At 33.2% G+C, this 27,800-nt stretch overlaps 4 protein-coding genes across 5 annotated transcripts; 3 read left to right on the top strand and 1 right to left on the bottom strand.

Annotated features, from left to right (window-relative positions):
- Window positions 1-71: 71 nt before the first annotated feature.
- LOC140050144 (probable phosphoglycerate kinase) lies at window positions 72-4,916 on the bottom strand. 2 transcript variants are annotated; one of them, XM_072095201.1, is made up of 12 exons: window positions 4,772-4,916; window positions 3,484-3,534; window positions 3,231-3,383; window positions 3,002-3,146; window positions 2,735-2,838; window positions 2,335-2,454; window positions 2,071-2,185; window positions 1,664-1,843; window positions 1,442-1,518; window positions 1,198-1,298; window positions 1,008-1,106; window positions 72-887 (listed from the first exon to the last, which is right to left on the bottom strand). In XM_072095201.1, exons 1-12 carry the CDS (start codon window positions 4,831-4,833, stop codon window positions 847-849), a joined length of 1,248 nt encoding a protein of 415 aa, XP_071951302.1. In that variant the 5' UTR covers window positions 4,834-4,916; the 3' UTR covers window positions 72-846. The 2 variants fall into 2 exon arrangements, with proteins under 2 accessions (XP_071951302.1, XP_071951303.1); XM_072095202.1 differs by lacking the exon at window positions 4,772-4,916 and adding an exon at window positions 4,264-4,365 and having other exon boundaries at window positions 73-887.
- A 300-nt stretch (window positions 4,917-5,216) lies between these two features.
- On the top strand, window positions 5,217-10,531 carry LOC140049291 (acid ceramidase-like). Its single transcript, XM_072094135.1, has 12 exons — window positions 5,217-5,355; window positions 5,664-5,795; window positions 6,152-6,238; window positions 6,367-6,445; window positions 6,646-6,720; window positions 6,826-6,871; window positions 7,124-7,268; window positions 7,405-7,541; window positions 7,818-7,949; window positions 8,572-8,695; window positions 9,174-9,230; window positions 9,718-10,531. Exons 1-12 carry the CDS (start codon window positions 5,275-5,277, stop codon window positions 9,805-9,807), a joined length of 1,185 nt encoding a protein of 394 aa, XP_071950236.1. The 5' UTR covers window positions 5,217-5,274; the 3' UTR covers window positions 9,808-10,531.
- A 243-nt stretch (window positions 10,532-10,774) lies between these two features.
- On the top strand, window positions 10,775-22,461 carry LOC140050145 (uncharacterized). Its single transcript, XM_072095203.1, has 20 exons — window positions 10,775-10,866; window positions 11,312-11,788; window positions 12,150-12,295; window positions 12,449-12,505; window positions 12,750-12,890; window positions 13,309-13,396; window positions 13,711-13,794; window positions 14,864-14,998; window positions 15,099-15,191; window positions 15,337-15,498; window positions 16,104-16,249; window positions 17,820-19,347; window positions 19,447-19,630; window positions 19,999-20,096; window positions 20,301-20,388; window positions 20,838-20,976; window positions 21,214-21,280; window positions 21,376-21,450; window positions 21,783-21,872; window positions 22,016-22,461. The coding sequence occupies exons 2-20, from the start codon at window positions 11,477-11,479 to the stop codon at window positions 22,109-22,111; spliced, it is 3,729 nt and encodes a 1,242-aa protein (XP_071951304.1). The 5' UTR covers window positions 10,775-10,866; window positions 11,312-11,476; the 3' UTR covers window positions 22,112-22,461.
- A 166-nt stretch (window positions 22,462-22,627) lies between these two features.
- Window positions 22,628-27,359, top strand: LOC140049293 (acylglycerol kinase, mitochondrial-like). The gene is made up of 13 exons (XM_072094140.1): window positions 22,628-22,758; window positions 22,970-23,009; window positions 23,285-23,364; window positions 23,802-23,877; window positions 24,021-24,244; window positions 24,660-24,729; window positions 24,881-24,960; window positions 25,202-25,259; window positions 25,420-25,555; window positions 26,324-26,433; window positions 26,542-26,609; window positions 26,801-26,897; window positions 27,138-27,359. Exons 1-13 carry the CDS (start codon window positions 22,646-22,648, stop codon window positions 27,249-27,251), a joined length of 1,266 nt encoding a protein of 421 aa, XP_071950241.1. The 5' UTR covers window positions 22,628-22,645; the 3' UTR covers window positions 27,252-27,359.
- The last annotated feature ends 441 nt before the right edge of the window (window positions 27,360-27,800 follow it).

Consider the following 27,800-nt stretch of genomic DNA (forward strand, 5'->3'; position numbering starts at 1 on the left):
TATATTAAACTTTCTCATGCATTTAATTATTTGAATTTATTGTTTGAACATCATCTATTGTTTTATCAGGAGAAGACTTGCTCAAATTGTAATATGCGTAGTAAGTAGAGTGTATGTATGTAGTACATACATACGTGTAGTTTTGAATAGTTTATATTAAAATACATCAAATCTGTATTGTAGCAAGGAAATCTAACAGGGTGTTCAGCTCCGAGGTCAAAGTGTTTATCTTTGGCTGCAACACTATCAGTTCCACGCTCTTTACCAGACACCGCAGATAATAATATGTACATAGTACAGTACTGTTGGTATTTGTCGCAGCATATAAGATCAAAGGACTGTTACGAGTTCCTCTCTTGGCAAGACTCGGGGTCCTGCTGTTAGATATTTCTCCATGGTTACACCAACTCTTATACTATGAATTACTTTATTACACAAGAAAATACTAAAGCAAATATTTGATGTTTTAATATAATAAATCTCAAATTGGTTGGTATATAGTCTAAATGTGATAAGAACGCATTGACTGAAAGGTATTTTCATAGTCTATTGGGTCAACTTATAAACCACATTCACACGGAACAGGTGACTGAATTGAGGTGAGTTGACTATGCCTTAATCTGTCTGAAAAGGCTATTAAAGTACAAATGTCATCAATTTGTTATTGCAATACCTAAAACAGGCTGCATGCTTGTATAGATTGGAATGTCTATTATTATTATTAGTAAATAATATCAAGCCAGTTTATTTATATAAATTGACAAATAATTCAATGATTTTACTTTATAATGTTAACAAAGCTATCTAGATGTATTAGTTTGAAAATAAATAGAATCTGTTTGTATTTTAGGCATCGGACAAGGCTGCCACTCCAGGAAGGACTTTGCCTGTAAGAAGAAAAAAAGAAACAATGACTGTAAACAAAAATAAAATCAATATTTATAATATATATATGCCATTAACAAGCAAGTACTTTACTATTATTTTATTAAAGAGATTGGCCGTACCTTCCAACAGCTCCAAGCTGGCGCCCCCACCAGTGCTTACGTGCGAGAGTTGCGACTCTACTCCGTACTGTGCTGCGAATGTTGCTGTATCGCCACCCCCTGTGCAATGATACAGTGCATTTATTTTAGACTATTGTATTATAAATCGGTAATAAAAAATATGTACTTGAAATATGTTTAGTTTTTTTACCAATAATGGTTGTTACTCCGGCCTTTGTGGCAGCTACTACGGAATCCATCACGCCTCTTGTACCGGCTGCAAACTTCTCCATCTCAAAAACGCCTACAGGTCTGAAAAAGAAAACAATTTAAACTACAATGAGTTTCTTCAATAAGTGTTTTTCTTTGCTTCTTTTCTTTACCCAAGCTACAATCGTTTTTCTATTTTCCATGGTTTTTTATTTTATAGATGTTTAACACTATTGTACACTTACCCATTCCATACAATAGTTTTAGCGTTGTCTACAACAGTTTTAAACTGGGCTATGCTTTCTGGTCCGCAATCAAGTCCCTGAAGATGATATGAAAATTTAATCTTTTAATTTCTTATTGATGCAATAGAATAGTATTTGTAATAGCAAGTTATTTGTGAAATATTTGATGTTTGATTCACTCATCTGATGATTCCCATGATTTGTGTGTGAACAGATGCTTACCATCCACCCATCTGGTATTCCCTCAGCTAGTGTTGCTACTGCCGACTTAGCGTCGTTTGAAAATTTGTCTCCTATCATGAAGTCTGTTGGAAGATGAATTTTGATGCCACGTTCTTTCGCCTTTTCCATCAATTGATTCACAATCTTCGCACCTTCCTCGTCAAAAAGTGAAGCACCAATCTAACAAATCAAAGAAAAATAATAAACATTCAGTAAATTTGTTGTGAATAGCTCTGCCAACCAAAGCGTACACCACACCATGGAGTTAAGCAAGCGTTAAACACGGTGAACTGACTGAACTATTCAAGTTGTGCCTCCTCTTATTCTTTACTCCATGACCACACACAGCCCATAGGATTGAAATGATACTTTACTCACATTAAAAATAGGTTTTGAAATATGTATACCTTCATGTTACTGAGCGTCTTTGTGAAAGTGAAGGCCATTCCACCACCAATTATCAACTCATCCACTTTGTCCAATAAGTTATTAATTAACTGAATCTTGTCACTGACTTTAGCACTGAAAAACAACATAACAGATATGAAATACAGTATATCCATTTTATTACCTAAATTAACTTGATTCCTTCGCATCAACTTTCGGAAATCATTTTCTGTACAGAAATATTGAAAATAATAATAGCAAATTAAAAAGTGAATTGTACACACCCTCCGAGTATTGCAAGTAATGGTTTATCTGGTTTCTCCAAAACTTTAGAAAAATACATAAGCTCCTTTTCCATAAGGAACCCACAGACTCTCACATCTAACTGAACGCCAACCATTGAACTATATTAAGATCATAAAAAATGATGGAAGTAATTTCTTCTACATTGTTGTGGAAGTAATGCTCTGTCTACACTCAAATTTTATGTGACAAAAAAAATGTGATGTGCCCAAATATGCACATGATGATGTCATATCATTACCATGTTTGGGAACATCACACTTTTTTTGTCAAACTAGTTTGATAGTGTAGACAAAGCTTAACATTTTGATTAGAGGGTATTTGTTGGATGGATATAATATGTGTTTTAGTAATTGAGTGGTATTTTCTTGTATAACTTACCTATGACCTCGATGGGCTGTGCCAAATGCATCATTTACATAAATATCACCAAGCTTAGTGAGAGAGGCTCTGAATTTATCAATGTTCTCTTGACTGGCTTTTACCTGTTATATACATGATAACAAAGAGATAAGTCAATAACTGTAATTGTTGATTGAGTAAATTTTTTTTCTAAATTGTTCCATAGATACGTAACATTCAAACTATTTTTTGTCTTACATTCGTAATACTTTTTTTTTATTATTTAATATTAAAATGATTTATTACCTTTTTTCCATCAGTGTCCACTCCCTTCCCTTCTTCTTCCATGTGAAATCTGAGATTTTCGAGGAGAATTACAGCACCATTATCAGCCTTAGAACATGCCTCCTCGACAGCACTACCAACACAGTCATCTAAGAACAGCACATCTCTAAAAATAATATTTTTCTATTTATAATTTATGTTACTTCAATTTGTGAAACTTTTAAAGACAGATTTCGTTCTCGATCAGTACCTGTCCAACAATTTCTTAAGTTCCTCTGCAACTGGACGCAATGAGAACTTGGGTTGACTTCTACCGTCGGGCCGACCTAGATGACTCATCAAAACCAGACTTTTTGCACCATTTTTTAGGATGTGTTGAATGCTGGGAAGTGCTGCAGCAATCCTAATAAAAAATAGTAAAAAAGCAATATAAATGTATTAACTTTTTAAATCAATTGTAACTAATAATTTGTTGTTGTTTTGTTTTACAATTCTTCTCATACCTTTTGTTGTTTGTAATTTTTCCATCACGAAGTGGTACATTGAAATCCACCCTTCAAAAAAAAAATTAAAATATGTAAACATTTAGTAAAATATTAAAATAGTAGTAGAGTTCAAACGATAAGAGAGTGCTAATCATCTTATTCAACCAATCAGGGAGCTTAAAAATAGCTTTCTTCGTCTCTTGCTTGGTTGGGGACCTTTAAAATGAACGCCGTGGCTAAAGATACGGTACCGTATTCTAACTTCTGTTTACTAAAGGTACGGTAAAATTGCATTACGTCATAATCAGCCAATGGGGTGCTGGTACGTGTGTGACGTCATCGTATAAGGACTTTGGATTTTTTTTCATATCGCGTCTGTTGTTGGTTGTATATGTAGAGAATTCCTATCGGCGGCGCCAGGCTGCGTGGATGTGTGTGCGCTGCAGATGAGGGTTTTATTTTTATTCAAAATGGCCTATTTAGGCCTATATTTTTTTAAAACTTTGTTTACAATGGTGACCATAAACAACAAGCAAATGCGGACAATAAAGGGGCCCTTAAATACTATGATTTAGACAGCAGTGTAGCCCCAGGGCTGACGAGTCACAGAAATCAGCGCACAGCACACATATGCAGCTGGCCACAGCCTGGCATCGCTTTCCCTACACAAACAAACTCATATAATGAGGTTATACATAGTACGTAGTAAGTAGGCCTAGGCCTCTTTTAAAACGGTTTTCTCTATTCTAGAATTAAAATCAACATGGATTTTCAATAATAATAACAGACGTAGGCTACATTTAGTTTTTGTCACACACGACGGCGATAAATAAAGCATAAAGAAAATGCGGTTGATCACTGTTTTCGCCATACCTCCATGGTTTTCGCGATATGAAAAAAATCCACAAAGTCCTTATACGATGACGTCACACACGTACCAGCACCCCATTGGCTGGTTATGACGTAATGCAATTTTACCGTATCTTTAGTAAACAGAAGTTAGAATACGGTACCGTATCTTTAGCCACAGCGTAAAATGAATGTGCATTAATATTTAAAATACCTTTTTTTAAAATAAGTATGGAGATAGGCCTAGTTAGGGTCATTTTTGGAAAAACTTCGTCTTGGATGGATTTTCTGTCTTATTAATTCTAATCTAGGGCTAGGCCCTAGGCTATGAAATCCAGGAAGGCAGCGCATGGAGAGGATTGACTGAATGAGCGTGCTGACTGCGTGAGGTTCATTCTAGTGTTCACCGGCTAGGCAAGCCATCCGGCCTAGCTCGTTCGACTTACTAGTTAATTACCTCATAATGACTCTCTTTTGTTCAAAGGTAACATTAGCAATGCTAAGCTTGTTTAGCGCCATTTTGAGTTGTAAACAATTTAGAAAAATACAAAAAATTTAAGTTAACAGTCGATTTCTGCGGACCTGGGAATTTTACGCCGGTAAAATTGGCTACAGCTAAAGAGAGAGAAACTTTGAATGGGGAAAGCTAGACTAATTTTTTTTTAATAACTTACAGATAAGAGTATACAAATATACTGTATGTATTTTAAAGTATCTTATTTTTAATTAAATTAATTTAATAGAGATAAAACTATACCGATAAAAGAGTGTTGTTTTTAAAATTTAAATAAAAATAGCAACTAATCTTTCAATAGAAGTTCATGTTTTACCGCATCCCAACATGCCTATCACGTGATAGGACACTCACATGACAAAACATTTGAGTGGCTAAAAAGTAAACAAAAAAAACGCCACACTTATTATTTTCCTTGTGTGATCGTTTGGTTAAATGTTATTACTATGAAGAACGTTACTTTAGGAACGCTTTTACTTTATTTAAGTCTATTTGTTGCTAGGTCACTATCTCAAGATGTACCACCGGTAAGTTTGATGGTTTATACGTTAAAATTGATCATTGTGAAAGAGTAGAAAATATAATATTCTAGCTAGTAAAGTAAGTAGGCCTGGCTAGTCAAAGTTTTGTATTGGTACTAGTAGTAAGTAATGTGTGATGTGAGAGGGCGGGGTTTGTGAACTGAATATAATATAACCTGAGCCAACCAAACCTTGTGTGTTCTTCTTGTAATTTGTGACAGGATTTTGATATAAATAAATATAACAAATTACATTTATGTCGTAAAATATGATTTATGTTTAAAATAATCATTATTATTTGGTTAATATCTTAGTATACTGAAGACTGTAGAACTGATGCCTACCCACCAAGCGCGAAAGATATACCAGTAAAAACCTATGTACTGAACTTAGATCTTCCACCACAGCAAAGATGGGCTAATTTAGCAAAAGAAAAAGCTCCGCAGGTAATTAATATAATACTAAAAATATACTGTTATGAATATTTGTAATATAATTCAATAACACATGTATGAGCCTTTAGGCTTTAAGCTCTGTCTACACTATCAAACTAGTGTGACAAAAATGATGTGTTGTGCCTAAATATGGTAGTAATATGCCAAAATATGGTAGTGATATGGGCACATCACACTTTTATGTCACATAAAGTTTGATAGTATATAGAGCTTTACCAATCTGACTGTGCACTACACTTCTATTTGAAATATTAATTGAACTTTTTCTCCTGTGTTTGTATTTTTACAAGAACAATAGCAGTAGTCCAAATTTATATAAATAGTCTTAAATTTTATTTTCTTTTTAGATAAAAGATATGATAAACAGCATCATTAATTTGGTCGGGTCTGTTGTCAACACTACAGAAGCGATTGCATTTGTTGACAAGGAATTTGTAAGTATATATATTACCATTACTTAGTGGTAATATCTTAAAATGTAAATTGATAATGATATCTAAGAAATGCGAATAGTATTTCATAGTAATTTATTTTATACACAATTGCTTTACTTTGTCAATAGGCCCTTCTTGCAGATGGGTTACCAGCGCCATATGGAGATGAGATGAAAGGAATCGCTACAGCTGCTAATATCCCTCTTGGTAATAAAGAAAGTTTCTTGATAATAAATTTCACTATAATATTGTAATCTGTATTATTATTATTATTAAACATCTCTAAAAGCATATTTTTACTCTTCCTTGCTATTAGGCTCTAAATTTCTCTCAATACTTCCACCCACTTTCTCTGTTTAAAACGTTTTATTAAAAGTTCCACAAAAAGTGTTTTTCTTTATTTTTAGGTCAAGTTGTACTGTATAATGTCTTCTATGAGTTGTTTACTCTCTGTACATCTATTGTGGCTGAAGCTCCAAATGGTAACATATTTTGTTTGTATGTATATTGTATGTTGAAATGAAATATTTATTAAATTCTAATCCAGATATTTTAATAAGGTAAATGAATTGTTATCTTTTGTATAGGAACGTTGTATCATGCTCGTAATCTGGACTTTGGTTTATTCTTAGGGTGAGTGAGTGTGCTTAATTAAGTAGATAAAATGACAGAGATTTGGGCAGTAAGTAGGTTAAGTTGATTGATAAAGGTGTACAGTAGAACCTCTATTAAGGGACACCTTTTGGACCCAACAACTGTCCCCAATAGGAGTGCCCCAAATTAGAAGGTTCTCCTGTAATTTTATTATATCTATAACTATAATTTGTTCTATTATTAATTCTATTATGATTAAAAAGTTTAATATTTTTTACTTTCGTATTAAAGCTGGGATGTTGAAAATGACACCTGGTCGTTGTCTGAGAAACTCCGTCCACTGATCATCAATGTGGACTACCAGTCCAAGGGAGAGACTGTTGCCCGTGCTGTCCACTTTGCTGGCTATATTGGAGTATTAACTGGAGTAAAACCAGTAAGTATATTGTGTATGTTTTGTTACAGATAGCCAGTGTACTAAATTTAGTATAGAGGGTGTGTTGTTATGTGGTCCATCTGTGGGATTCTGTAATTCTTTTTGATTGTGATAATGAACAAAATTATTATTTCAGGGTGTGTTGACTTTGTCCATGAATGAGAGGTTCCAATTGGATGGTGGTTACATCGGTTTCATCAAGTGGCTGCTGGGAGATCATAGTGGCAAGTGGATGGGGTTCTTCATACGAGAAGTCTTGGTCGATTCCATCAGGTATTTACATTTTTTTTGTAATGTAAACAAAAGTAATCCTTCACATTTTAAATTGTATTCAACATTTTGGGGAAGGATATTTAAATGTTAGTTGTCATTATTCAGGTTAAAGTCATCCATTAAAGTAATTTACAGACATTCTTAAGTTAGATTTATATTGTTCTCTAGGCTTTTAGTGAAATCATTATATATATATGTAACTGATAATTTGTTTTTACACTATTTAAACAAAATTGATTGAGTGTATTACTGTAATTTTATTTTTCGTGAATGCAGCTATGAGGCTGCCAAGAAATCCATTATGACTGAAGAGCTCTTAGCCCCAGCATATTTCATTCTTGGTGGTAACAGTTCAGGTCAAGGCTGTGTCATTACAAGGTCAAGGGAAACTATGGATAATCTTGAAGAGTAAGATTTTCTTTTCTCTTTTTTTTCTGAGCTTAAACTTAAAGAATATTGTTTAGAGGAAGTAGTAGGAAAGATAAGTCTTTAAAATTGAGTACCCATTGTATGATGCATAAGGGAGTTAAACTTCGACAGACAGATTCATTGTATGTACTGTGTGATTAGATGCAGTAGCTATAGGACTATAATGTCCTGAACATAGCTAACATTTAACATGGGTACTTGTGATATTCAATGGAGAAGGCTCCAATTAATAAGAAACTGCTAAGAACCATAAGAGATGATGTAGTTTCTATATTTATTTATTTTTATATATTTAAACATTGTATATTTTTAAAGATATTTTTCTACTAATTAATTGACTATGTACCGTAACTTAACTATTGTATTAATCTTCATTTTGCTCAATTCTGTATATTTTGTATAATGTTTTTAACTACTCAGTTCGCAATTCAGTTTATACTGCCATGAATTGTTTTATGTATATACTTGATGAATAAAAGATACCGAAATATATATATATATATAAATTAAAACCTTCCCAAGTCACACTTTCTCTTATATTATAGATACAGATATATTTGATTTTTTATGTTCTGTTACACTGATTTGTTCCCATTTTCAGGATGACAAAGACAGAAAGTGGTTGGTTTGTTCTTCAGACAAATTACGATAACTGGAAAAATGCACCATTTTTTGATGATCGTCGCACCCCTGGAGATAAATGCATGAACAGATTAACCCAAAATGTTAGTTTAGATTTGATTTCATTTTTCCTTTTTCTACATAACTTTATTTCCTTTGGTACAAAAAATAATAACTGTTATGGCTTGTGGGGTTATATTAGTGGAAAGAATGCTTTGTTCCAGTGATCTGCTATTTAAGCAAATAAATAAATCATTTGGTTTGACAAATCCAAAAGAAATTACTCACATTCTTTAGCTTTCGCCATCTTGGCTGATGGCTTGATCACAAGTGATCCGGTCCACTACTACTTCCGGATCACTTGTGATCAAGCCATCAGCCAAGATGGCGAAAGCTAAAGAATGTGAGTAATTTCTTTTGGATTTGTCAAACAAAATGATTTATTTATTATCTACAATCCTACAAAATGCACTTATTCATGCTATTTAAGCATTTTAAACCCTAGGTCAACAAGAAATAATATTAAGAAGAAAGTTGTGATAAACTTGATTTTGAATATACATTTTTTTCTTTGATTTTCAGAAAGTTGGTTTGGCTGGAATTTACAATGTACTTTCTACAAAACCTGTCTTGAACTTGGTATGTTTTGTTCATTTTGTTTATTTATTTCCATTGGCCAAAATCCTGTCACCACCAATGCAAGTGAACTATGAACATGCGCCCATATTAATGGATATTGATTGACCCATTGACCCTTCCAATTTGCTCATGTTTCTATACTTACATTTTTTTTTTTACATTGTGTTGTTTAAATGTCACATAATAGTTCAATAATTCACTTTGACCAATAATTGGAAAGAAAACAAAAATGATTTACCTGAAAAATGTAAAGCAAAAAATAGTAAAATTTACTGGAAGTCAATGTGTTTTTGGTTGAATGATTATTTTTTCTTTTTATAAGTGAACACAACATATTTAAGGGTTTTTTTTATGGACGTGATTTATTTTATTAGAACTGCCAAATGGCCTATTCAAACTCTTTTTTTTTTTAATTAATCTTCATTTTTCATGTTTTTGGGGGACAATACATCTTTAACAATCCTGTTTTTGATGATTAATTTTTCAGTTGACAACATACACTGCTCTGATGCAAGTCAACACTGGGTATCTGGAGACGTACATTCGTAATTGTCCGCAACCTTGTTTCCCTTGGTAATGAATATCATTGGAAACTATTCAATGCAACTACATTGAACTGCAAAAAGTCATTTATTAAGAATATTTTAAATTTTTATAATTGCATATTTTTATCAATAAGTACAATTAATAATATCCTTTTTAAGTGATTATTATTAAATGGTAAAAGTGTTTTTAAAAAGCTATTCCTAAAGTATTTTTAAACGACTATTCCTAAATGATGTTTATAATTGTAGTTAATCTAGCAATAACATTGACAAAGAATATTTTTGTTTAATTTGTTTATTTATATAAACAAGTTTTAAATTTAATATCTTAAAATTAAATATTCTAATCGGGAATACTATATGTGTATTGGTAAGTAAGTTTTTGGGAGGAAAGGTGTTGTCAGGTTACCCACACTAAATGTGTGTAACAGACTCTACAGTAACTGATCTATTGAAATATTCTTTAAAAATTAAATCAAGACCAAATATGGTATATGAAGATGAAAATAGAAAACTCCATGCAACCTCAAAGAACTTGTAAAATATAGATTTGTTTGATGATTGTAATATAATTATTATTAATTTATTATTTGAGCAGCTGGCAGTATAAATAGATATATTTTTTGTTATATTAAGCATACACTAAATAACATAATTTTTAAAACCTTTTTTTTAATATAAGTTCTACTGAAATAAACTACTTTCACATTGTAAAAGTTTTTAATCAATATGATACATTGACAATTTTGTATCAAATAAAAAGTTGTAAGTACTCATTAAAATCTACGCTTTTGTTGTCATTTGATTTCTCGTGTAAAAATTTTAATTTTTTAAATGAACATTTTTTCTGTTTTTAACGAAATAGAATCATATTTTTTACAGGATTCTACATTTTATAAAGAAAAAAAAGTTATTTTAGCACCGCAAAAAAAGAGGGCGCTCATCTAAAAAAAACATGTGAAACTTTATTATTATTTTATTGAACAGAGGCTTTTTAGGCCCAAACCAAAATAAATCATGCTTGGTAAATTACGTTTCCCGCTTATATTTGGGGGTCTTTTGGCCGGTTATGGTGTTGCATTTATATATAGGTAAATATTTGTTTGCAATGTATTAAATAAGTATGAAATATAGAAGCAAGTTATAGTTAAGCACGACTCTAAGCCTCTAGCCTAGCTACCTAGTAGGAGGCTGAGCCTAAAAGCCACCAAGAAAGCCTAGCCTACTGCAGCTGATGCTTTCTTCAATGAACTGCTAGGCCGAGGTCGAATGGCCTAGCCTTGGCTCGCCTTCTACTACTGAAACCCGACACTACTAAAATCACTAGTCTAGCTAGGTCTTACCATTATCAATCACAATATAGGGCCTGGCCTGGGCCTAGCTAGGCCTATGGTTATAATATAAATGCCATTGTATTGGGACTGGAATTAAGCGGCCAATTTTGTTTACCAAAATAGGGTAACTCTCGCCATAAAATAATATACAGAAACAATAAATATGCGTAACTAAAATTGAACTCTACGTTTGTTTTTTCAGAAAAACCTATTTGCAAGAACCGACGGAAGTTGATGTAGAAGCTTATAACAAAAAACAAAAAGAGTTAATTGAACATAAAGTACGAGTGAATGAGCACAGAATGGATATTATGGAAGCTTCACACAAATAGTTATTTTTTCAAACACAATAAACACTTGATTTGAAATGGATTCAACCAATAAGACATTACAAAAAAATACAGATACTAAAGGTCAAAGGTTGTATCATGATATGAAATTAGAAGAAACACTGTCTTTGCCATTTGAATTCAAAGTTCCACATGGAAAAAACAATGAGGGCGACGATGAGAAGCTTCTCTGCCACGTTTGCCAGAAAAACATCACGCATATGAACGAACAAAGGCAACAGCAACATTTAAATAGATGCATGGACAAAGCTGAAAAGAAAAACAAAAAAACATCTGAAAATGAGGTTTTAGATTGCCCTATTTGTGGCAAAAAGCTAAAAACTGAACGGGTAGGAAATAAATTCTTTTGTCACCTTAAATATAGTGATCAAGTTAACAAAGCAACTTCTGAATATGTTTTTCATTCAATTGCTTGTCATGGAATGGCGATACTAATATTCTTTAATTTCTTTTGAATAATAATAATAATATTTATTTCCACAAAATAATAGAGCAAAATACAGAGTAGCATAATAAATATACAACCGATTATGAACATAATATAATGCAACAGAAGAAATATGTAAGTGGAAAGGGACACAACTGCAAGCAAGCTTTAAATAGTTTTAAAAGTTCCTTGTGGATATTGACTATTTATGTAGACAGTGATAGAATTTGTAAATTATATTGTGTTTTTTTTCTTTAATTTAGCAAAGGAAGATCCACCTGAAGATATGTGGGAAATCTAATGGCCTGAAACCTCAAGATTTGATTGAGATAATTAAGAAACAAGAATCAGATACCCAACTAAATGAAATAGAAATTCCCAGTTTACAAATTAAGCCACCAGAACAGAGGTAAATTAAGAAATGGTCAATTAAATAATAATTATTAATGACAGTTTAAAGTATACCATGATATGTATGTTTATTTCAGACAAGATGTGTCTCTCGCCCATTGTAAAACACTTATTGGAGTGTGTCTAAACACAATTCATACTTTTTTTTTAGCGAACCAAAACAAAAGAGAGGAAAGAAAAAACCAGCTACAAAGACAAAGCCATCTTGGTAAAATAGAATTAATTTCTTTTTCACAATCACACCTACTACTATACATGTTTTTCCCATGTTATAACTGCATTATATATACCATTTTCACACCTTTTCACAAATGTAACCAGGTTTGCATAGTGTGAAGACAATTTTGTGAAAAATCTGAGATTTCACAGGGGTCCCCCCAAACACAGGTGTGAAAAGGATATAACACTGATATATTACTACTTTTATTTCAATTTGGTAACATTATTTCCAGGGAAACTGATGAAGAATTACAGGTTGCCATGGCAATATCCGCATCACTTACTGATGGTGAAAGTAAGAATGTTGTTAGTGATCTGTTTGATAGAAAAACAACGAAAAAGAAGAAAAGAGGAGGAAAAACCTCAAAGCCACTGTTAGTATCATTTGCACATCTTGTGGTATTTAAACGTAAAATATCAGTTTATTATTTCATAAAATTTTTTTTTTTTTTTTACGGTATCTTAATGTATTTTTTAGTGGGCCTCCTATCACAAGCTTTGTTTTATTCCTTTTGTGTTTTATTTGTTTATGAGATGAATAAATGGAAACTGATAGATTAAAACATTGTTATTATTATTATTTCACACACAAATGTCCTACTTTCAAAAAGAAAATGACTACTGTACTTTTTAATGAATAAATAACTTTGTTTACCCTCTTAATGTCCCTTCCAGAGAGCAAGGCAGTGAACTTGAATAGAATATCCTGTAAAAAACAACTTATTGGTTTCAAATCTTCTCACAGATCCTTTATCCATTAATATAATAATCAATAATATATTTTTCTTTTAGAAATTTAGAAATGCCGGTTTTACTAACAAGAACTGATGCAGAAAGACAGACTTTGACAATTAATACATTTTCAGACATCTTAGACTGGGTAAGTAGTCAAAAGAAGCAAATGAAATAGTGAAATAATATGTTGCACCAATGTTAAGCACTTTCTACACTATCAAACTAGTTTGAAAACAAATGTGATGTACCCAAATATGGCAGTGATATGCCCAAATATGGTAGTGATATAACATCCTCATGTCCATATATGGGCACATCACATTTTTTTGTCACATAAAGTTTGATAATAGACAGCTTTATAATAAATTCTAATATTTGTTTATTTACTACTAAAGTGTTTATATGCATAGGGGAACACTATTTATTAAATATTTGTACATTTTATATATTTGTTTGTAGATTTCTGATGAAGAGGATGAAGAAGGTTTTACATTACCACCAAGCAGGTTAAAAAAAGATCCAGACCCCAGTGCTCATTCAAAGGTTCGATGCAAAATTATGTTATAAATTCTCTTTATTATTATTATTCTATTTATTTATAGTTTGGAATCTTTTTATTTCATTATTTGAGCAAGATGATGTATTCTTTGTATAGTTTCCTTATTTTGAATCTTACATGCCATTCATAATGTTTAGTTTTAACACCAAGTCACAGCTATTTGTTATAATAATAATAGTTCATTCTTATATGGCGCTTATAAGCAAGCTCTCAATGTGCTGCACATTATAGCCCCTACTCGGAACGACTCGTCACAACTCATCCCTACTCGTCACTACACGGAATCACTCGTAATTACTCGGACCTACTCGGATATACTCGGAATTACTCGAAACTTCTCGGAACCACTCGGAACTACTCGGAACTACCCGGAACTACTCATCACGACTCGCTACTCGGAACTACTCTGAACCACTCGGAACAACTCGAAACTACTCGGAACTACTCATCACAACTTGCTACTCGGAACTACTCTGAAGCACTCGGAACTACCCGGAACTACTCGGAACTACTCATCACGACTCGCTACTCTGAACCACTCGGAACAACTCAAAACTACTCGGAACTACTCATCACGACTTGCTACTCGGAACTACTCTGAACTACTCGGAAGCACTCGGAACTACTCGTCAATACTCGGAACTACACGAAACTTCTCGGAACAACTCGGAACTACTCGGAATTACTTGAATATACTCCGAAATACTCGGACAAACTCGGAACTATTCGGAACTATTTGGAACTATTTGGAACTACTCGTCACTAACTCGGTACTACTCGTCAATACTTGTCAATACTCGGAACTACTAGGAACTACTTGGAATTACTCGGAACGACTTGGAACTAATCGGAACGACTCGTCACAACTCCTTTTTTGGATCAAATATGTATGGAAACATACTCCCATAATAATGCAGCTAGTAATCAGCGCAAAGTTGTGTCTTGATCTAATCAGTACCCATTATATTATGTGTTTTATTCCTATTTTTACTACTTGTGCTAAACATGTAAAATAAGGGTATCTTTAATAACTTTAACCTTTACATTTTGTAGCCACATGTAAACTACTGGAATCTAGCAAGTCTAGCAGGCAAACATGAGGAGTTGATGACTAAACAAACAGATAAGCACCCAAGTGAAAGTGATAAAGGTGTGAGCATACTCACACAGACAACGAGGACTTTGAAGGTAAGTGCTTAGTTAAAGCATTGAAGACCAATCACAATTTATTTTTCAAAGCTAGCCTGGCAGTATGATACAGTAATTTAAGTGTTTGTGTTTCTTTCAGTCAACATCAGAGCAGAATGAAACTGAACCTAATACGTGTATGATTCTGGCAGAATTAGCGGAAGATCATGTGACACAGTCAGGTGACCAACCGGTATGTGTGTCGGTGTAACATAAAATGTTCATTTACTTTCTTGAAGTATTTTCTAATATAACATTTGGTTTTTGTACAATTATTATGAATTGTTGATTTATTATAATAGGCTTTCATTTTTTTCCATCATTTCTTTGCTTTTCAGGTTTTTTCTTCAGAGCCCTGGCATAAGAATAACCTGTTAGAATGTTTTTCATCTCTTGTTGACAATGAGCACATGAGTGATGTAAAGATCCTATGTGAGAATGATGCCAGCATCAATGCCCACTCTTTCATTATTCAACTTCGTTGCCCTGATCTTCATAAGGTAGGTTTTGTTATTATTTATATTTAAAATGTCAACGTACCAGTATGCTGCACTTTCCTAGTGCGAATATAAAACACCACTGTGGGCTAGCCCAACTCATTATCTTAAAGATGAGCACAGATCTTAAAATATGCATCCTCAATGTACATGTAAATATGGGTGGTGTATGTGGAAATAAAGAATTGAGTTGAATCCTTTTTTTGTACTAATGAAGCTAATAAAAATAAGCACCACATATTATCATACCCAATATAATATTTTCTTTGTTATGTTGATATAGCCATTTAAAATAAAATGTGGACTAGTTGGTCATACCCAGTACCGTTTTGATTTACGATCATTCGGAAACCACCTCATGACAAAATATACATTCAGCCTAGTGACCAATAGCCCAGTGACCTAATGGGAAAATTAAATCAAGCATTTAATTATTTCCATATATTGATATCCGTATATCACTGGGTGGTTTAGTTTATTTATTCTGTGCCTGTGATATTTTACCTCATTTTTTTTCCAGAGAAATCTTATGTAGGAGAATTTTACAGTAGGCGGAGTTATGCACTCTCAAAGTGGCTTTCTAGTTATTTATTAATTTGTTTTTATAGAGTTTGTTACAAGATGAAGGTACACTGTCCTGTGATTTGACGACTTACTCTAGGTCATCAGTCTTGGCTTTTATCAGATACATGTATGCTGCTGATATCGACATCTCAGTATTTGTGTTACCTGAACTTATTCATTTACTCAAAAGGTATATCATCTTTTTTATATTCATACAATCAAAATTGATATACAGTAGTTATGCATTGACCAATTTTGTGCCTCTTTAAAAAATCTAGACTTGCCCCAAGTCTGTATTTATTGTCTTTTTTTTATTTATTTGTTTTTATTTCGACCGCGATTTTTGTCTGAAAATACAGACTTGTGAAACACGTATAGAAATCGATTTGCAAACCCCAAACATCCGATAAGAATGACGTAGGTTATCATACCGTATTTGGCTATATGGGGCGGGCGGTATGTAAATATGGATTTCGAATCAACCAATGATCATTTTTTTTCAAAATGAAAAAGATCGAGTACATAACGTACAGTGTGCTGAATGTACGATCGAGACTGAACAACTGTTGAAATATAAAATCGTGTTGCCAAGTTGTTTTGTTTATTAATTGTTCTGGCCTAGGCCTCCTTCGTAGGCGGGTTCGTAGGGCTACTCAACTCGTACGTATGACCTTCCAAATAAAACGCCAATAAGGTACATACCAATGATGCCACCACCGACCGGCACACAACAGGGCTACACCACCACACAGAACAGGACAGGGTCTGGGTGGGAATTAAATCAAATTTTCTCCGCATAATAAATGATCCATTCAATGTTTGATTTTGCGGAGAACTAGCCTATCATATCACGACGAGTTTTTGGGAAAAATCTCATCAAATGTTTACCAGACTACTAGGCATATAAAATCATTTTAAGCCTTCAGAAACTTTCATCAATGTACCCAAGTACACATTGTCTAAACGTAACATAGCGCATGCGCATCGTCTCAGACGTTGAGTCTTTGAAATTCTGAAATATGAATATTAAAACGACGTACGAGTGAGTAGCCAATGGCATGCGGCTGAAACTAGTCAACTGGATAATTTATGCACCAAGAATTCTTGGTGTCAAACCACGTGACTTATGCGTGTTTCCCCAGACGGAGTATCCAAACTCAAGTAATACACGTATGAAACGCCATATGTGCAAAAATATTTATATTTTTACAAAACTCCGTCTGGAGCCCAGACTATAAAAAATCATATAGTTCTGCTGTGTGTCACCAAGGCAACCTAACAACAGGATGCTGAGCTCTGGAGATCAAAGGGTTTATCTGTGGCTGCAACACAATCAGTTCCATGCCCCTATAACAGACACTGTGCACCACAGAGAATATGTACATAGTACAGTACTGTTGGTATTTGTCACAGCCAGACATAAGATCAAAGCACTGTTACAAAGTCCTATCTTAGCAAGGCGAGCTGAGTTTCCTGTTGGTAGATTGCCTTGGTGACACCCATCCACAATGTTCAGCCTCTTTTTGATATCCTTCCTTAACGTTTTAGCACCTAAGCTACATCCGTTGAGCAACCATCATCTCAACTCTATACAATACAATATTTTTGATTTTGACAAACTTGGAAGTCCTTGGTTCTGCTGCAAAATTTGACGGTCATAGATCAAAATCGATTGTGGTTTTTAAACCGTATTGAAAAATTGGAACAGTTTCTAGTTTAGGAAGTTGATTGTATTTATTTCCTTTCTATATCTTTAAAAGGTATCCAATGGAAGGTTTAAAAGATCTGTGTCAAAGGCTGAAACAAGAAGACCAAGAAGAAAATGATTCAAAATTCATATCAAAAGATTTAGATGAATTAATGGAAGGCATTGAAGATGACGTGGTAGAATCAGAGAATGAGGCAATGAGCTGCTCTGGTAATGAAGAGGAACCACTTGACTATCTTGGAAGTGAGGATGATGTCATCAGCTCACCGCTAAGAGAAGAAATGAAGACTTTTAAAAGCACTGGAACTCCTGATAACTATATAAGAACATCTGAAAACATCACAAAAGCTTCTGATATTGATATGGATACTCCAAAGAAACATGTTGAAATTCTTGATATTTGTGTTGGAACTCCTGATAAAGGTATTGAATTTCATGATAAAGGTATTGGAACTCCTGATAAAGGTGTTGAAACTCCTGATAAAGGTATTGGAACTCTTGATAAAGGTGTTGGAACTCCTGATAAATGTGTTGAAACATCAGAAATTAGTGTTGATATAATAATGACAACTCCTGATAAAGGTGTTGGAACTCCTGATAAATTTGTTGAAACATCAGAAATTAGTGTTGATATAATAATGACAACTCCTGATATGTGTGTTGCCACTCCTGATAAGTGTGTTGCCATTCTTGATAAATGTGTTGGATCTCCTGATAAAACATCAGAAAGCTGTGTTGATATGGTAACTGCGATTGGATTGGACAAAAACAGTTCAAGGGAAGCTTCAATTTCTAAGGCAATCGACAAGAAAGGTAAATCTAAATCTCGACCTCAAACTATTAACTTAGTTGATTGTGATGAAACTAAAGATGAACAGATGTCTTTCAACTGCCTAGCCTCAACTCCAGTTGTTGACAATTTCAAAAGAAGTCATTTTCTAGCTCCTTCAACATCCCCGATCTTTGGACCGGTTAAATCTTTCTCCTTTCCAACAAAGACATCCACGTTTGGTTCAACAAGTTCCAGACCCATCATTAGCGACTCAGATTTGAATGTGTCTGAGAAAGTTATAGAGATTTCAATACAACATGAAGTTCAAAGCACAGAAGAAAATGAAGTTCTATCGAAAACTGTGAACCTTACCAACTCGCTGGTAGTTGATAATCATTCTAAAACAAATTTTAATGTTTCCGAAAAGTGTGTAGATTTAACAATAGAGATTGATAAAGATGATGAAGAAATTGTTATTGATGACATTGATGATAACACTGATAACAAGAAAGATGATAGTAAAGATGAATTTAGGAAAGAAGAAGATAACATAGATGCCAATGAGTTGACATGTAACGAGCATGAGTTCAGGTTTGCCTATGAGGAGGCTGGTGTGTGGAACATATCGGGAGACATGTGCGATTTAACTGGAGGGCAACCAAATGCGGAATTAACTGAAACACCAAGGAAAACACATGAAGACCTGTTTTCAAAAAAGAGGTTGAGTGAGAAATCAAATAATGATGAAAGGAGGAAGAAACAAAAGAAAACTGATAAAACCTCCAACCAAGGAACTGAGAGTATAGATGTAAGTCAGGATTGTGTTTTTTATACTTTTTCTTTATATTTTTTACTTATTTGCGGTGTGATGTCAAAGGTATTAAATTAATGTATGGTTTTTTCTAAGATGAACACATCAATATGCATAACCAGCTCAGGGACTAAACTACATCAGGATGCTTTGGAGTTCAGTTGCACACAGAGTTTCCTACTAGACCTGCAGTCTGGCAAGCTGGACAATGATAAACTCTGGGGTGGATGTGTCGTTGATCTGGTTGATTGTCAGAAGACTTCGGAATTCAAGACCACTGGTAAGTGTATCAGACGATCTCTTTCAGTCTGTCTGTGAGTCCCTTTCTAAGTGTTATACATCGTTGCATATGCATTGTATTATGACAAAAGATGATTACTTAAGTCATATATTGCCTTTGACTCCACTCCACTATTTTCTTACATTGTTTATCTTTATTTAAATCCAAAATTATGATTTTTTTGTTTTTAATTCTTGTGGACCTTGTCGATGTTCTTTTGTCTTGTGTTTTATGTACAGTATTCAAGTCTGTAAATGGTGTGCTCCCTGGTGAATTGAAATAAAACAATTAAAGCAATTCCATTTATTTATATATATATATATATAGGAGTTTTATGATATTTTGTTTATATCTAAATATAATTTTAGGTACACAAAAGAAGGCTAAGCCAAAAAAGACAACAAAAAAAAAGGAACCCAACATACCAATGCCAAGGGTAGATGCTTTGAATACACCAGGCCTAAAGGTAAAGATCATTTTCAATTTATTTGTTTTTCTGCCAAAAATGTGTGATTTTATTAGTACCTACTGTTATTCTTTATCCAGTAAAAATGAAGTTTTTCTTTAATTGAGTATGAATTTCTCACAACATTTTAATTTCATTATTATTATTATTTCAAAATTACTAGCATTAATTATTAAAGTGACAAGTTGATATTTTATATTGCAGAAAGAACTCAACCAATTTGGTGTGAAGGCCTTGAGTAAAAAACAAAGTAAAACGCTGTTAAAAGAAATTTATAGGCAGTCAGATATTGGTATGTTTTACTTTTAATCTGCCTGAATTCAGTAATTCTTCATTCACCGATTTCAAATAAAGACACTTAAGCTCTGTCTACACTATCAAACTTTATGTGAAAAAAATGTGATGTGCCCATATATGGACATGTCATATCACTACAATATTTGGACATATCACTACCATATTTGGATATATCAACATTTTTTTGCCAAACTATAAGTTTGATAGTGTAGACAGAGCTTTAGATTGCAGTAAGAAACAAATTAAAAATTGGGGTGGTCTGCCTCAGCAGCTATCACAATATTATCCCAGCAGATGAATATGGTGTAAATGTACATACATTTTAATGAGATAATTTTTACTGTTTCTCATTATTTCTTATATTTGTTACCTCTTTCTTTCCATAGTTTTATGTACTTAAGTTCTTTACTTAACATTACTGTATTTTATTTTCAAATTTCAAAGAAAAGGGAAAGAAGTCTGAAGAAGTCAAACAAGTCTCAAAACCAATCGACCAAGCATCAAACTCAATCAATCAAGTATCAAAACTAATCAATCATGAAATTTCTGAATCTGATAAATCAAGTTCAGAGGGCAGTGAAAGGTACAGTATGGTTAAAATATATTTTAATGTCTTTATTATAAAAAGATGAGAAGAGTGAAAAGTTGACCCCAACATGAACTCTTTTATGATTTGTCTTATTCCAGATCTTGTTGGACATTTACCATGTGTCCAATGACCCTTTTTCACAATTGTCAGGTGCGCTTATAGACGTATTAGTGTAGCAATACTTTAAGAATTTAAAAGTAACATCTTGATATCTACAACTTTTTTTTTTAGTGAATCAACTGATGAAGAAAATTCTATGAGAGAAGAAAATCTTGTTTGTTCGCCAACAAAACATGGAGTAAGTGAATTGTACTGACCAACAAACTGACCTCTTCATAAATTGACCAATGATTGACCGACTTTGCTTAAACCATATTTTGTTTTATCTTTCAGAAAGACATTGATTCCCTTCTCAGTGATTTCATAAAACAATGCAAAACGTTGCATGTTAGGGTTTTATTATACGAGGTAGGATAGCCAGTGTTGAAAAGAGACTGATAGATGTTACTATACTCTACCACCTTCCATCTATTTAGTGTAGGCCTAGTAAATACATCTTTACTTCTGTTAAGCTCTGTCTACACTATCAAACTAATTTGAAAAAAAAAAGTGTGATGTTCCCAACTATGGTAGTGATATGCCCAAATATGGTAGGGATATGAATGACATCATTATTTATGTCCATATATGGACACATCACATTTTTTGTCATGGAAAAAGTGTCCACTTAATAGAAGTTTCCCAAAGAAGTGGTTCTTCTGTAGTAACATGCTGAACCAGCTTATGAATATTCATTTCAGGCGATTGACTTCACCAAATTACACCAAGATGTTATTGCGAGTGGAATAAAGTGTTCCAAAGCTTTTCTTATTCAATTTCTTGATAAAAAGGTAACATTACAATAATATGATTAGCATAACAAATATTAATTGGACAAGACAATGAACTAGGATCAACAGACAGAAATGATGGATTCTCAAAAATGACAAACAACTGAATAAAACATAACATCTATTCTATTTGTATTTTTCAGTGTATCAACTTCCGGTTTACAGATGAAGGAGGCAATTCAAAGAGGCAAAGAGGTCCTAAAAAATCTAGAAGAAAACCAAAAGCTTCAGCTACCTAGATAAAAAATAGTTAATTTTTAACTACTAGTGTATATAATAAAACCTTTTGTGAAAGAATCACACAGTATTTGCAATGTTCTAGTATTATGTATTAGTAATTTTTCTTCAGTGAAACACAGATACAAACTCTTTTAAATATATATTTATGTTATATAATGATTATTCGGTGCTTATTTTGTCTTTTAACTAACATTTTTGTGCACACTTTTTTGAAATTGTATAAATAAAATTGACGAACATTACTGTAGATGTACAAAGTACAGTATACCAGTTTGATTGACGTATTGATGTTATGATTATTAAAAAAGGATTTAGTAAAATGTATACAGTACTGTGATGTACGAGTAAAGACAGGTTTCTGGCTTTTTTTCTACTTCAATAGACTGTTATGCAAAATATTAATGTTGCTGAAATAATACCAAAAGGACAGCCTACTTTAATATCAGAATGATCGTGTCGGTCCAACGAGATCGTGTCGGTCCAACGAACTTCAAGTTTTAGAATTCGCCAACAACAAAACATCAGCGTGCATCATGGCTGAAAGAGTTGTTAAAGTTGCTAAAACGCTGAGAAATAATTGGAAAAAGACTACTTTCTTTGTCTTACTTGGTTCTTATGGTATTTATTATGTCAGGGATAAAATGAGGTTAATATTTTGGTCGTTTTATGTATTTTTTCCTAATAAATACGTTGACTAGTCTAGGCTCACATGTCGCAAACTGTTCATGCGGGCGAAGTTGGTTTTGAGCTGCAGGTAGACGACATCAAGTATGATTATGTCTTCGAATGCCTAGGCCTAACCAAACTAATTGTAATTAACTTATTTATTATGAATTTTTATCTCTTTTTATGCATAGGGCAAATAAGGTTCGAGAAGAATATTGCAGACAAGCTTTAGTAAGCATGCTTTTTAAATACTTTTTACTTTTGATTTGATTCCTCCATTACAATGATGGGGTTTTCCTTTAAATAAAATATATAAAATACCTGCACTTACCTAGAGTAAAGATAGTATACCACTAGGCCTAAATGCTATATTATTATTATTATATACCACTTTATTACCTTATTTAGACGTGCTAAATGCTATACTATAGTAGACCTTTAAATAGGAAATGAGTGACTGTATCTTATTAAATATCATCTAAGAAGAACTTCATTTGTTTATTTAGGTATATGGAAATGAAATTATTCAAACGATTAGTAAGCCAAGAAAGGTTACAATCATTCTAAACCCAGCTGCCAGGAAAGGGTAATGCACTTGTCAATTGTATGACCCACTATACGACCCCCGGGAGAGGTGAGTCATTTGTCCGATGTGCGTCATACTTTTGAATACCATGACGCACCCGTGCGTCAAAAAGGTGACTTACCTTTGGGTGACCATGACGCACCCATTTTGACGCACTGTGACCATGTTGTTTATGATATGGTGGGTGGTAAAGTGACGGACATTGACACACCTTGTTCATTGATGTGACGTACCATCTAGGTTTTTTGACGCACCCCTGCGTCAGTAATTATTTGTAAATGACGCACCCATGACGCACCTCTCCCGGGGGTCGTATAGTGAGTCATACAATTGATAAGTGCATAAGTTAACTGTAAAAACAAATTGGTTTTTTTTTTACAGGATATTCAACATGCAAAACCATATTTTTATTATTATTCTAAAACTCTTTTTTTTAGGAAAGGTAAAAAGTTGTTTGAAAAGAATGCTGCTCCTCTCCTTCACCTCGCTGGTATTGATGTAGAGGTCGTTAAGGTCAGTTTAATTTAGTTGGTTTAATTTTCAACAATACAAACCATATAAAAAAATGTAAACTGTAAAGATTGTTATGAAAAATATGCCAAATAATAGTTATGATTATATTAAATAATTGAATATTATAATTTATTCATTTTTAGACTGAATTTGAGGGGCATGGTAAAGATTGTGCCATTGCATTGGAAACAACTGATGCAGTAGTTGTTGCCGGTGGCGATGGAACCCTGGGTGAGGTCATCACTGGTCTTCTAAGAAGGAATGATGAGCAATCTGTTAGCAAGAAATGGCCAATAGGAGTCATTCCTGTTGGTTTTACGAATACATTAGCAAAATTTATCTATTTGGATTCAGAATCAGAAGTAAGGTATGTGTATAATATGTCCGGTCCTGCTACAAACCCTAAAGTCCTTCAACAACCTGCCACAAAACCCAAGTTCCTTTCACCTAGCTTTAAGATTTTGTCACCCAGCCTAAGGCTATGTTACCCAGCTTAATGTTCTGCCACCCACCTTAGGTCCAGCTGAAGGTTCTTCCACCAAGCCTAAGGTTCTGCCACCCAGCTTTAAGGTTCTGCCATCCAGCTTTAAGGTCCTGCCACCCAGCTTTAAGGTTCTGCCATCCAGCTTTAAGGTCCTGTCACCCAGCTTTAAGGTCCTGTCGCCAAACTTCATGTTTCCGTCACCCAGCTTTAAGGCCTTGTCTCCCAGATTTAAGGTCCTGCCACCCAGCCTAAGGTAGTGAATTGTTTTTTATGATATAAATGTTTTTTGACATGACAGGTGGATGTGCAATGCAGCAATGGCAATTATCAAAGGAATAACCAGACCAGTAGATGTCTTGTCCATACAGGTAAGCTCACTTACATATTGAATTAAATTAAGAGTGTGTTGAATTCATCTAAACTCTTAAGCTTATTACCTTAATATTTCAACTGCGTTATCAAACTTTTGACTGGAATATCTCCACCAGTCTAACTTATTCAATCTGATTCTTTTTTTAGGACTCTGAAGGAAGATCAGTGTATGGGGTGTCAAAGGTCGAATGGGGAGAATTCAGAAATGTACGAGAAAAAATACCAAAGTAAGTGATTTATGTTGACCACATGTATATAACAACAATACATTTATTTCTGACTGAAATAAAGTATAATACAAAATGATATTTAAGGAGAAAAAAACATAGCAGTCAGTCAAGTCTAGAAGTGCAAAAGATCTTTAGCCATGCTCCTTAAGTCAGTCAATTTTGTAAATATTGACTGGCTTAAGGAGCAATCCTGAAAGTAGTATTTTGTCTAAAAGAGTTTTATTTTAATCAATTGCAGGTATTGGTACTTTGGCCCACTTAAGTCTAGGTTTGCATATGCTTTTGCCTCTGTACAAGTGAGTACCTCTTATTTAATTTATTTTAAAATTTTAATAAATAAGTAATTACTAAAGGACAAAAAGACTAAAATGTAAAATGTCACTATTAAACACCGACAAATTATCATTGATTTGTCTGTTAAAAGAATGATATAAACACTTTAATTTATCCGAATAGGAATGGCCGCCTTTGATTAAAGGTCAACTTTCATACCGACCTCCTGTTGATGTTCCAGAAGAGCCTGAAGCAATGCAACCTCAATATAGCTTCTTTGGTCGACTATTCTCTTGGATATGGGGCAGCCAGCAAAAAGGTAATAAGATTTACTGGCTAATTCTGTTTTTTAAGTAGAATGAAGATGAGCTTTTTCTAAGCTCTGTCTACACTATCATCATGCATGTGACAAAAAAATGTGATGTGCCCATATATGCCCATGATGTTATAACACTACCATATGTGGGTATATCACACTTTTTTGTCAAACTAGTGTGATAGTGTAGACAGAGCTTTAGGATTGCCAATGGTACTTGGATTATTTCTTGCTTATTAAATGGAACAAGAGAAAACTAGGCTGGCAGACTTCGCATGAAAGGAGTCGTATCAGAAGTAATAAACATCTTTGGGACACCCCTATTAAGTCAACACTGAAATGAATATGTTTTGGTTTTTATATATTTAAATTGCCAAGGACAACCATAAGCGAATTCATGCATTCATTATCCTTAAAGTGGCAATCCATATACACAAGATGCTCTATATAAACAAAGTCTTATTACACGTCTTTGGGAGTAGAGTTGTAATGTGTCATTAAAATAAGTCCTGACATATAACAGGACTTGAACCCAGGACCTTTGGATTGGTAGCCAAGCATCATAACCACCAAGCCACAACTTCACACCGTTTTAATACTATGGCCAACCCCATTCCGGGAACACCCCATATTTACTGGCCATGGACACTTTGTTGGCTGCCCACCAAACAATTTATAAAACTGACTGATTGACCTGCTAAATGTACTTTTCTTGATATTGAATAATAATTATTAAAATTGGGTTTATAAATCTTGTTTATATTATTTCAGAACCTGAAGTTGAAGAAGTAGTAGAAGAGGTTCCATGCAAAGAAGTTGAGATATTAAGCTTTGAGTTTTCAGCTAAAACCAATAATGATAGTGAAAACAATTGTTCAAAGGTAAATTCTTAAATCTTGCATTTAAAGATAGCCTTGTTATTGTAGAAGTATGTGGTTTTGTTTGATTGTCAAACTTCTGCCTTAATTGAAATTTTATTTTTACCACAGGCAACCAGAAGTATGCAAATAGAGGTTCTGCCTAATAAAATCTCAAAAACAAACTTCATCAAAGAAGGGTAAGAAAGATAGAAAATATATAATATACAAATAATGAATTTTTGTGAGTGTAATGGTACAAATAATGGCATGAGGTGAATGATGAAAGGTTATATTTCAACGAAGCGAAGTCAAGTTGATAAATAACCTTTCTTCATTCAACCAATGACTACTATGAAAAGAAAACATATCAATATTTTTGTTTTTGCAGATGGAGAAGGGTGTCCAATTCTGAAGATACAAAATCTGACATTGAGAGTGAAGTATTCGAAAGTGGAGAATTTAAATTGACACCAATTGAACCTCAGGTAAAACCTTTTATGACTAAGACTGGCACATAAGTCAAGATTGTTAGAAAGTTTTTAAGTGAAAAACTGAGGCTTTATATATCAAACCAGTTATTATGGAATAGACAAATATGTGCCAAAATATTTATCTATTTACTAATATTAAATCAAAACTCTGTCTAGAACATAGACTACCCTTTATACACAGTATATATGTATGTTTTTTAAATAATAATTCTTCATACTTTTTTATATTTTTAGGAAAGCTCTTTCAGCATTGACAATGAGAAGTTTGATGCACATCCAATTCATGTTAAAATTCTTCCAAACAAGTTAAGATTTTTTATCAATGAAGAAAAATTTAAAATAAGGTGACCAGAAAAGTAGAAATACATTTAATGGAAGAATGTCTGCAGCAAAACCACTGGCACAGAGGTTGATGGTTGTTAATTTATTTACTATCTGCTGAAGAGGTTTTATGTATAGCAAAAAGCTATATAATGGGTATTAATAGTGTAACAGTGTAATTTATCTTTTACACATATACCTAATACCTGCCTACCAGTTCTATTACATATTATTATAAATAATAATATTGTCCCCCAAAACATAAGAATTGAAGATAATAAAATCAGACTTTGAATAGGCCATTTTACATTTTTAATACTTATTCAATTCCTTAGAGGAAAAAAATATTATTTCACTTAAAAAACCCTAAATAAACCGTTAAATTTAACCAAAAACCCTGACGGACAATTTTACTATTTTTTTGCTTTTTTTTCGGGTAAATAATTTTTTTTTAAATCCTATTTTTTATGAATAACTATTATGTAAGATTAAAATGGCATATTAAAAAAGATTAGAGTATTTTTTCAGTGGGACAATGATTTATAAATCAATCAATTTTATGATACTTTGTGTTTT

This window comes from Antedon mediterranea, chromosome 5, assembly GCF_964355755.1.
Source record: "Antedon mediterranea chromosome 5, ecAntMedi1.1, whole genome shotgun sequence".
Classification (NCBI taxonomy): domain Eukaryota; kingdom Metazoa; phylum Echinodermata; class Crinoidea; order Comatulida; family Antedonidae; genus Antedon; species Antedon mediterranea.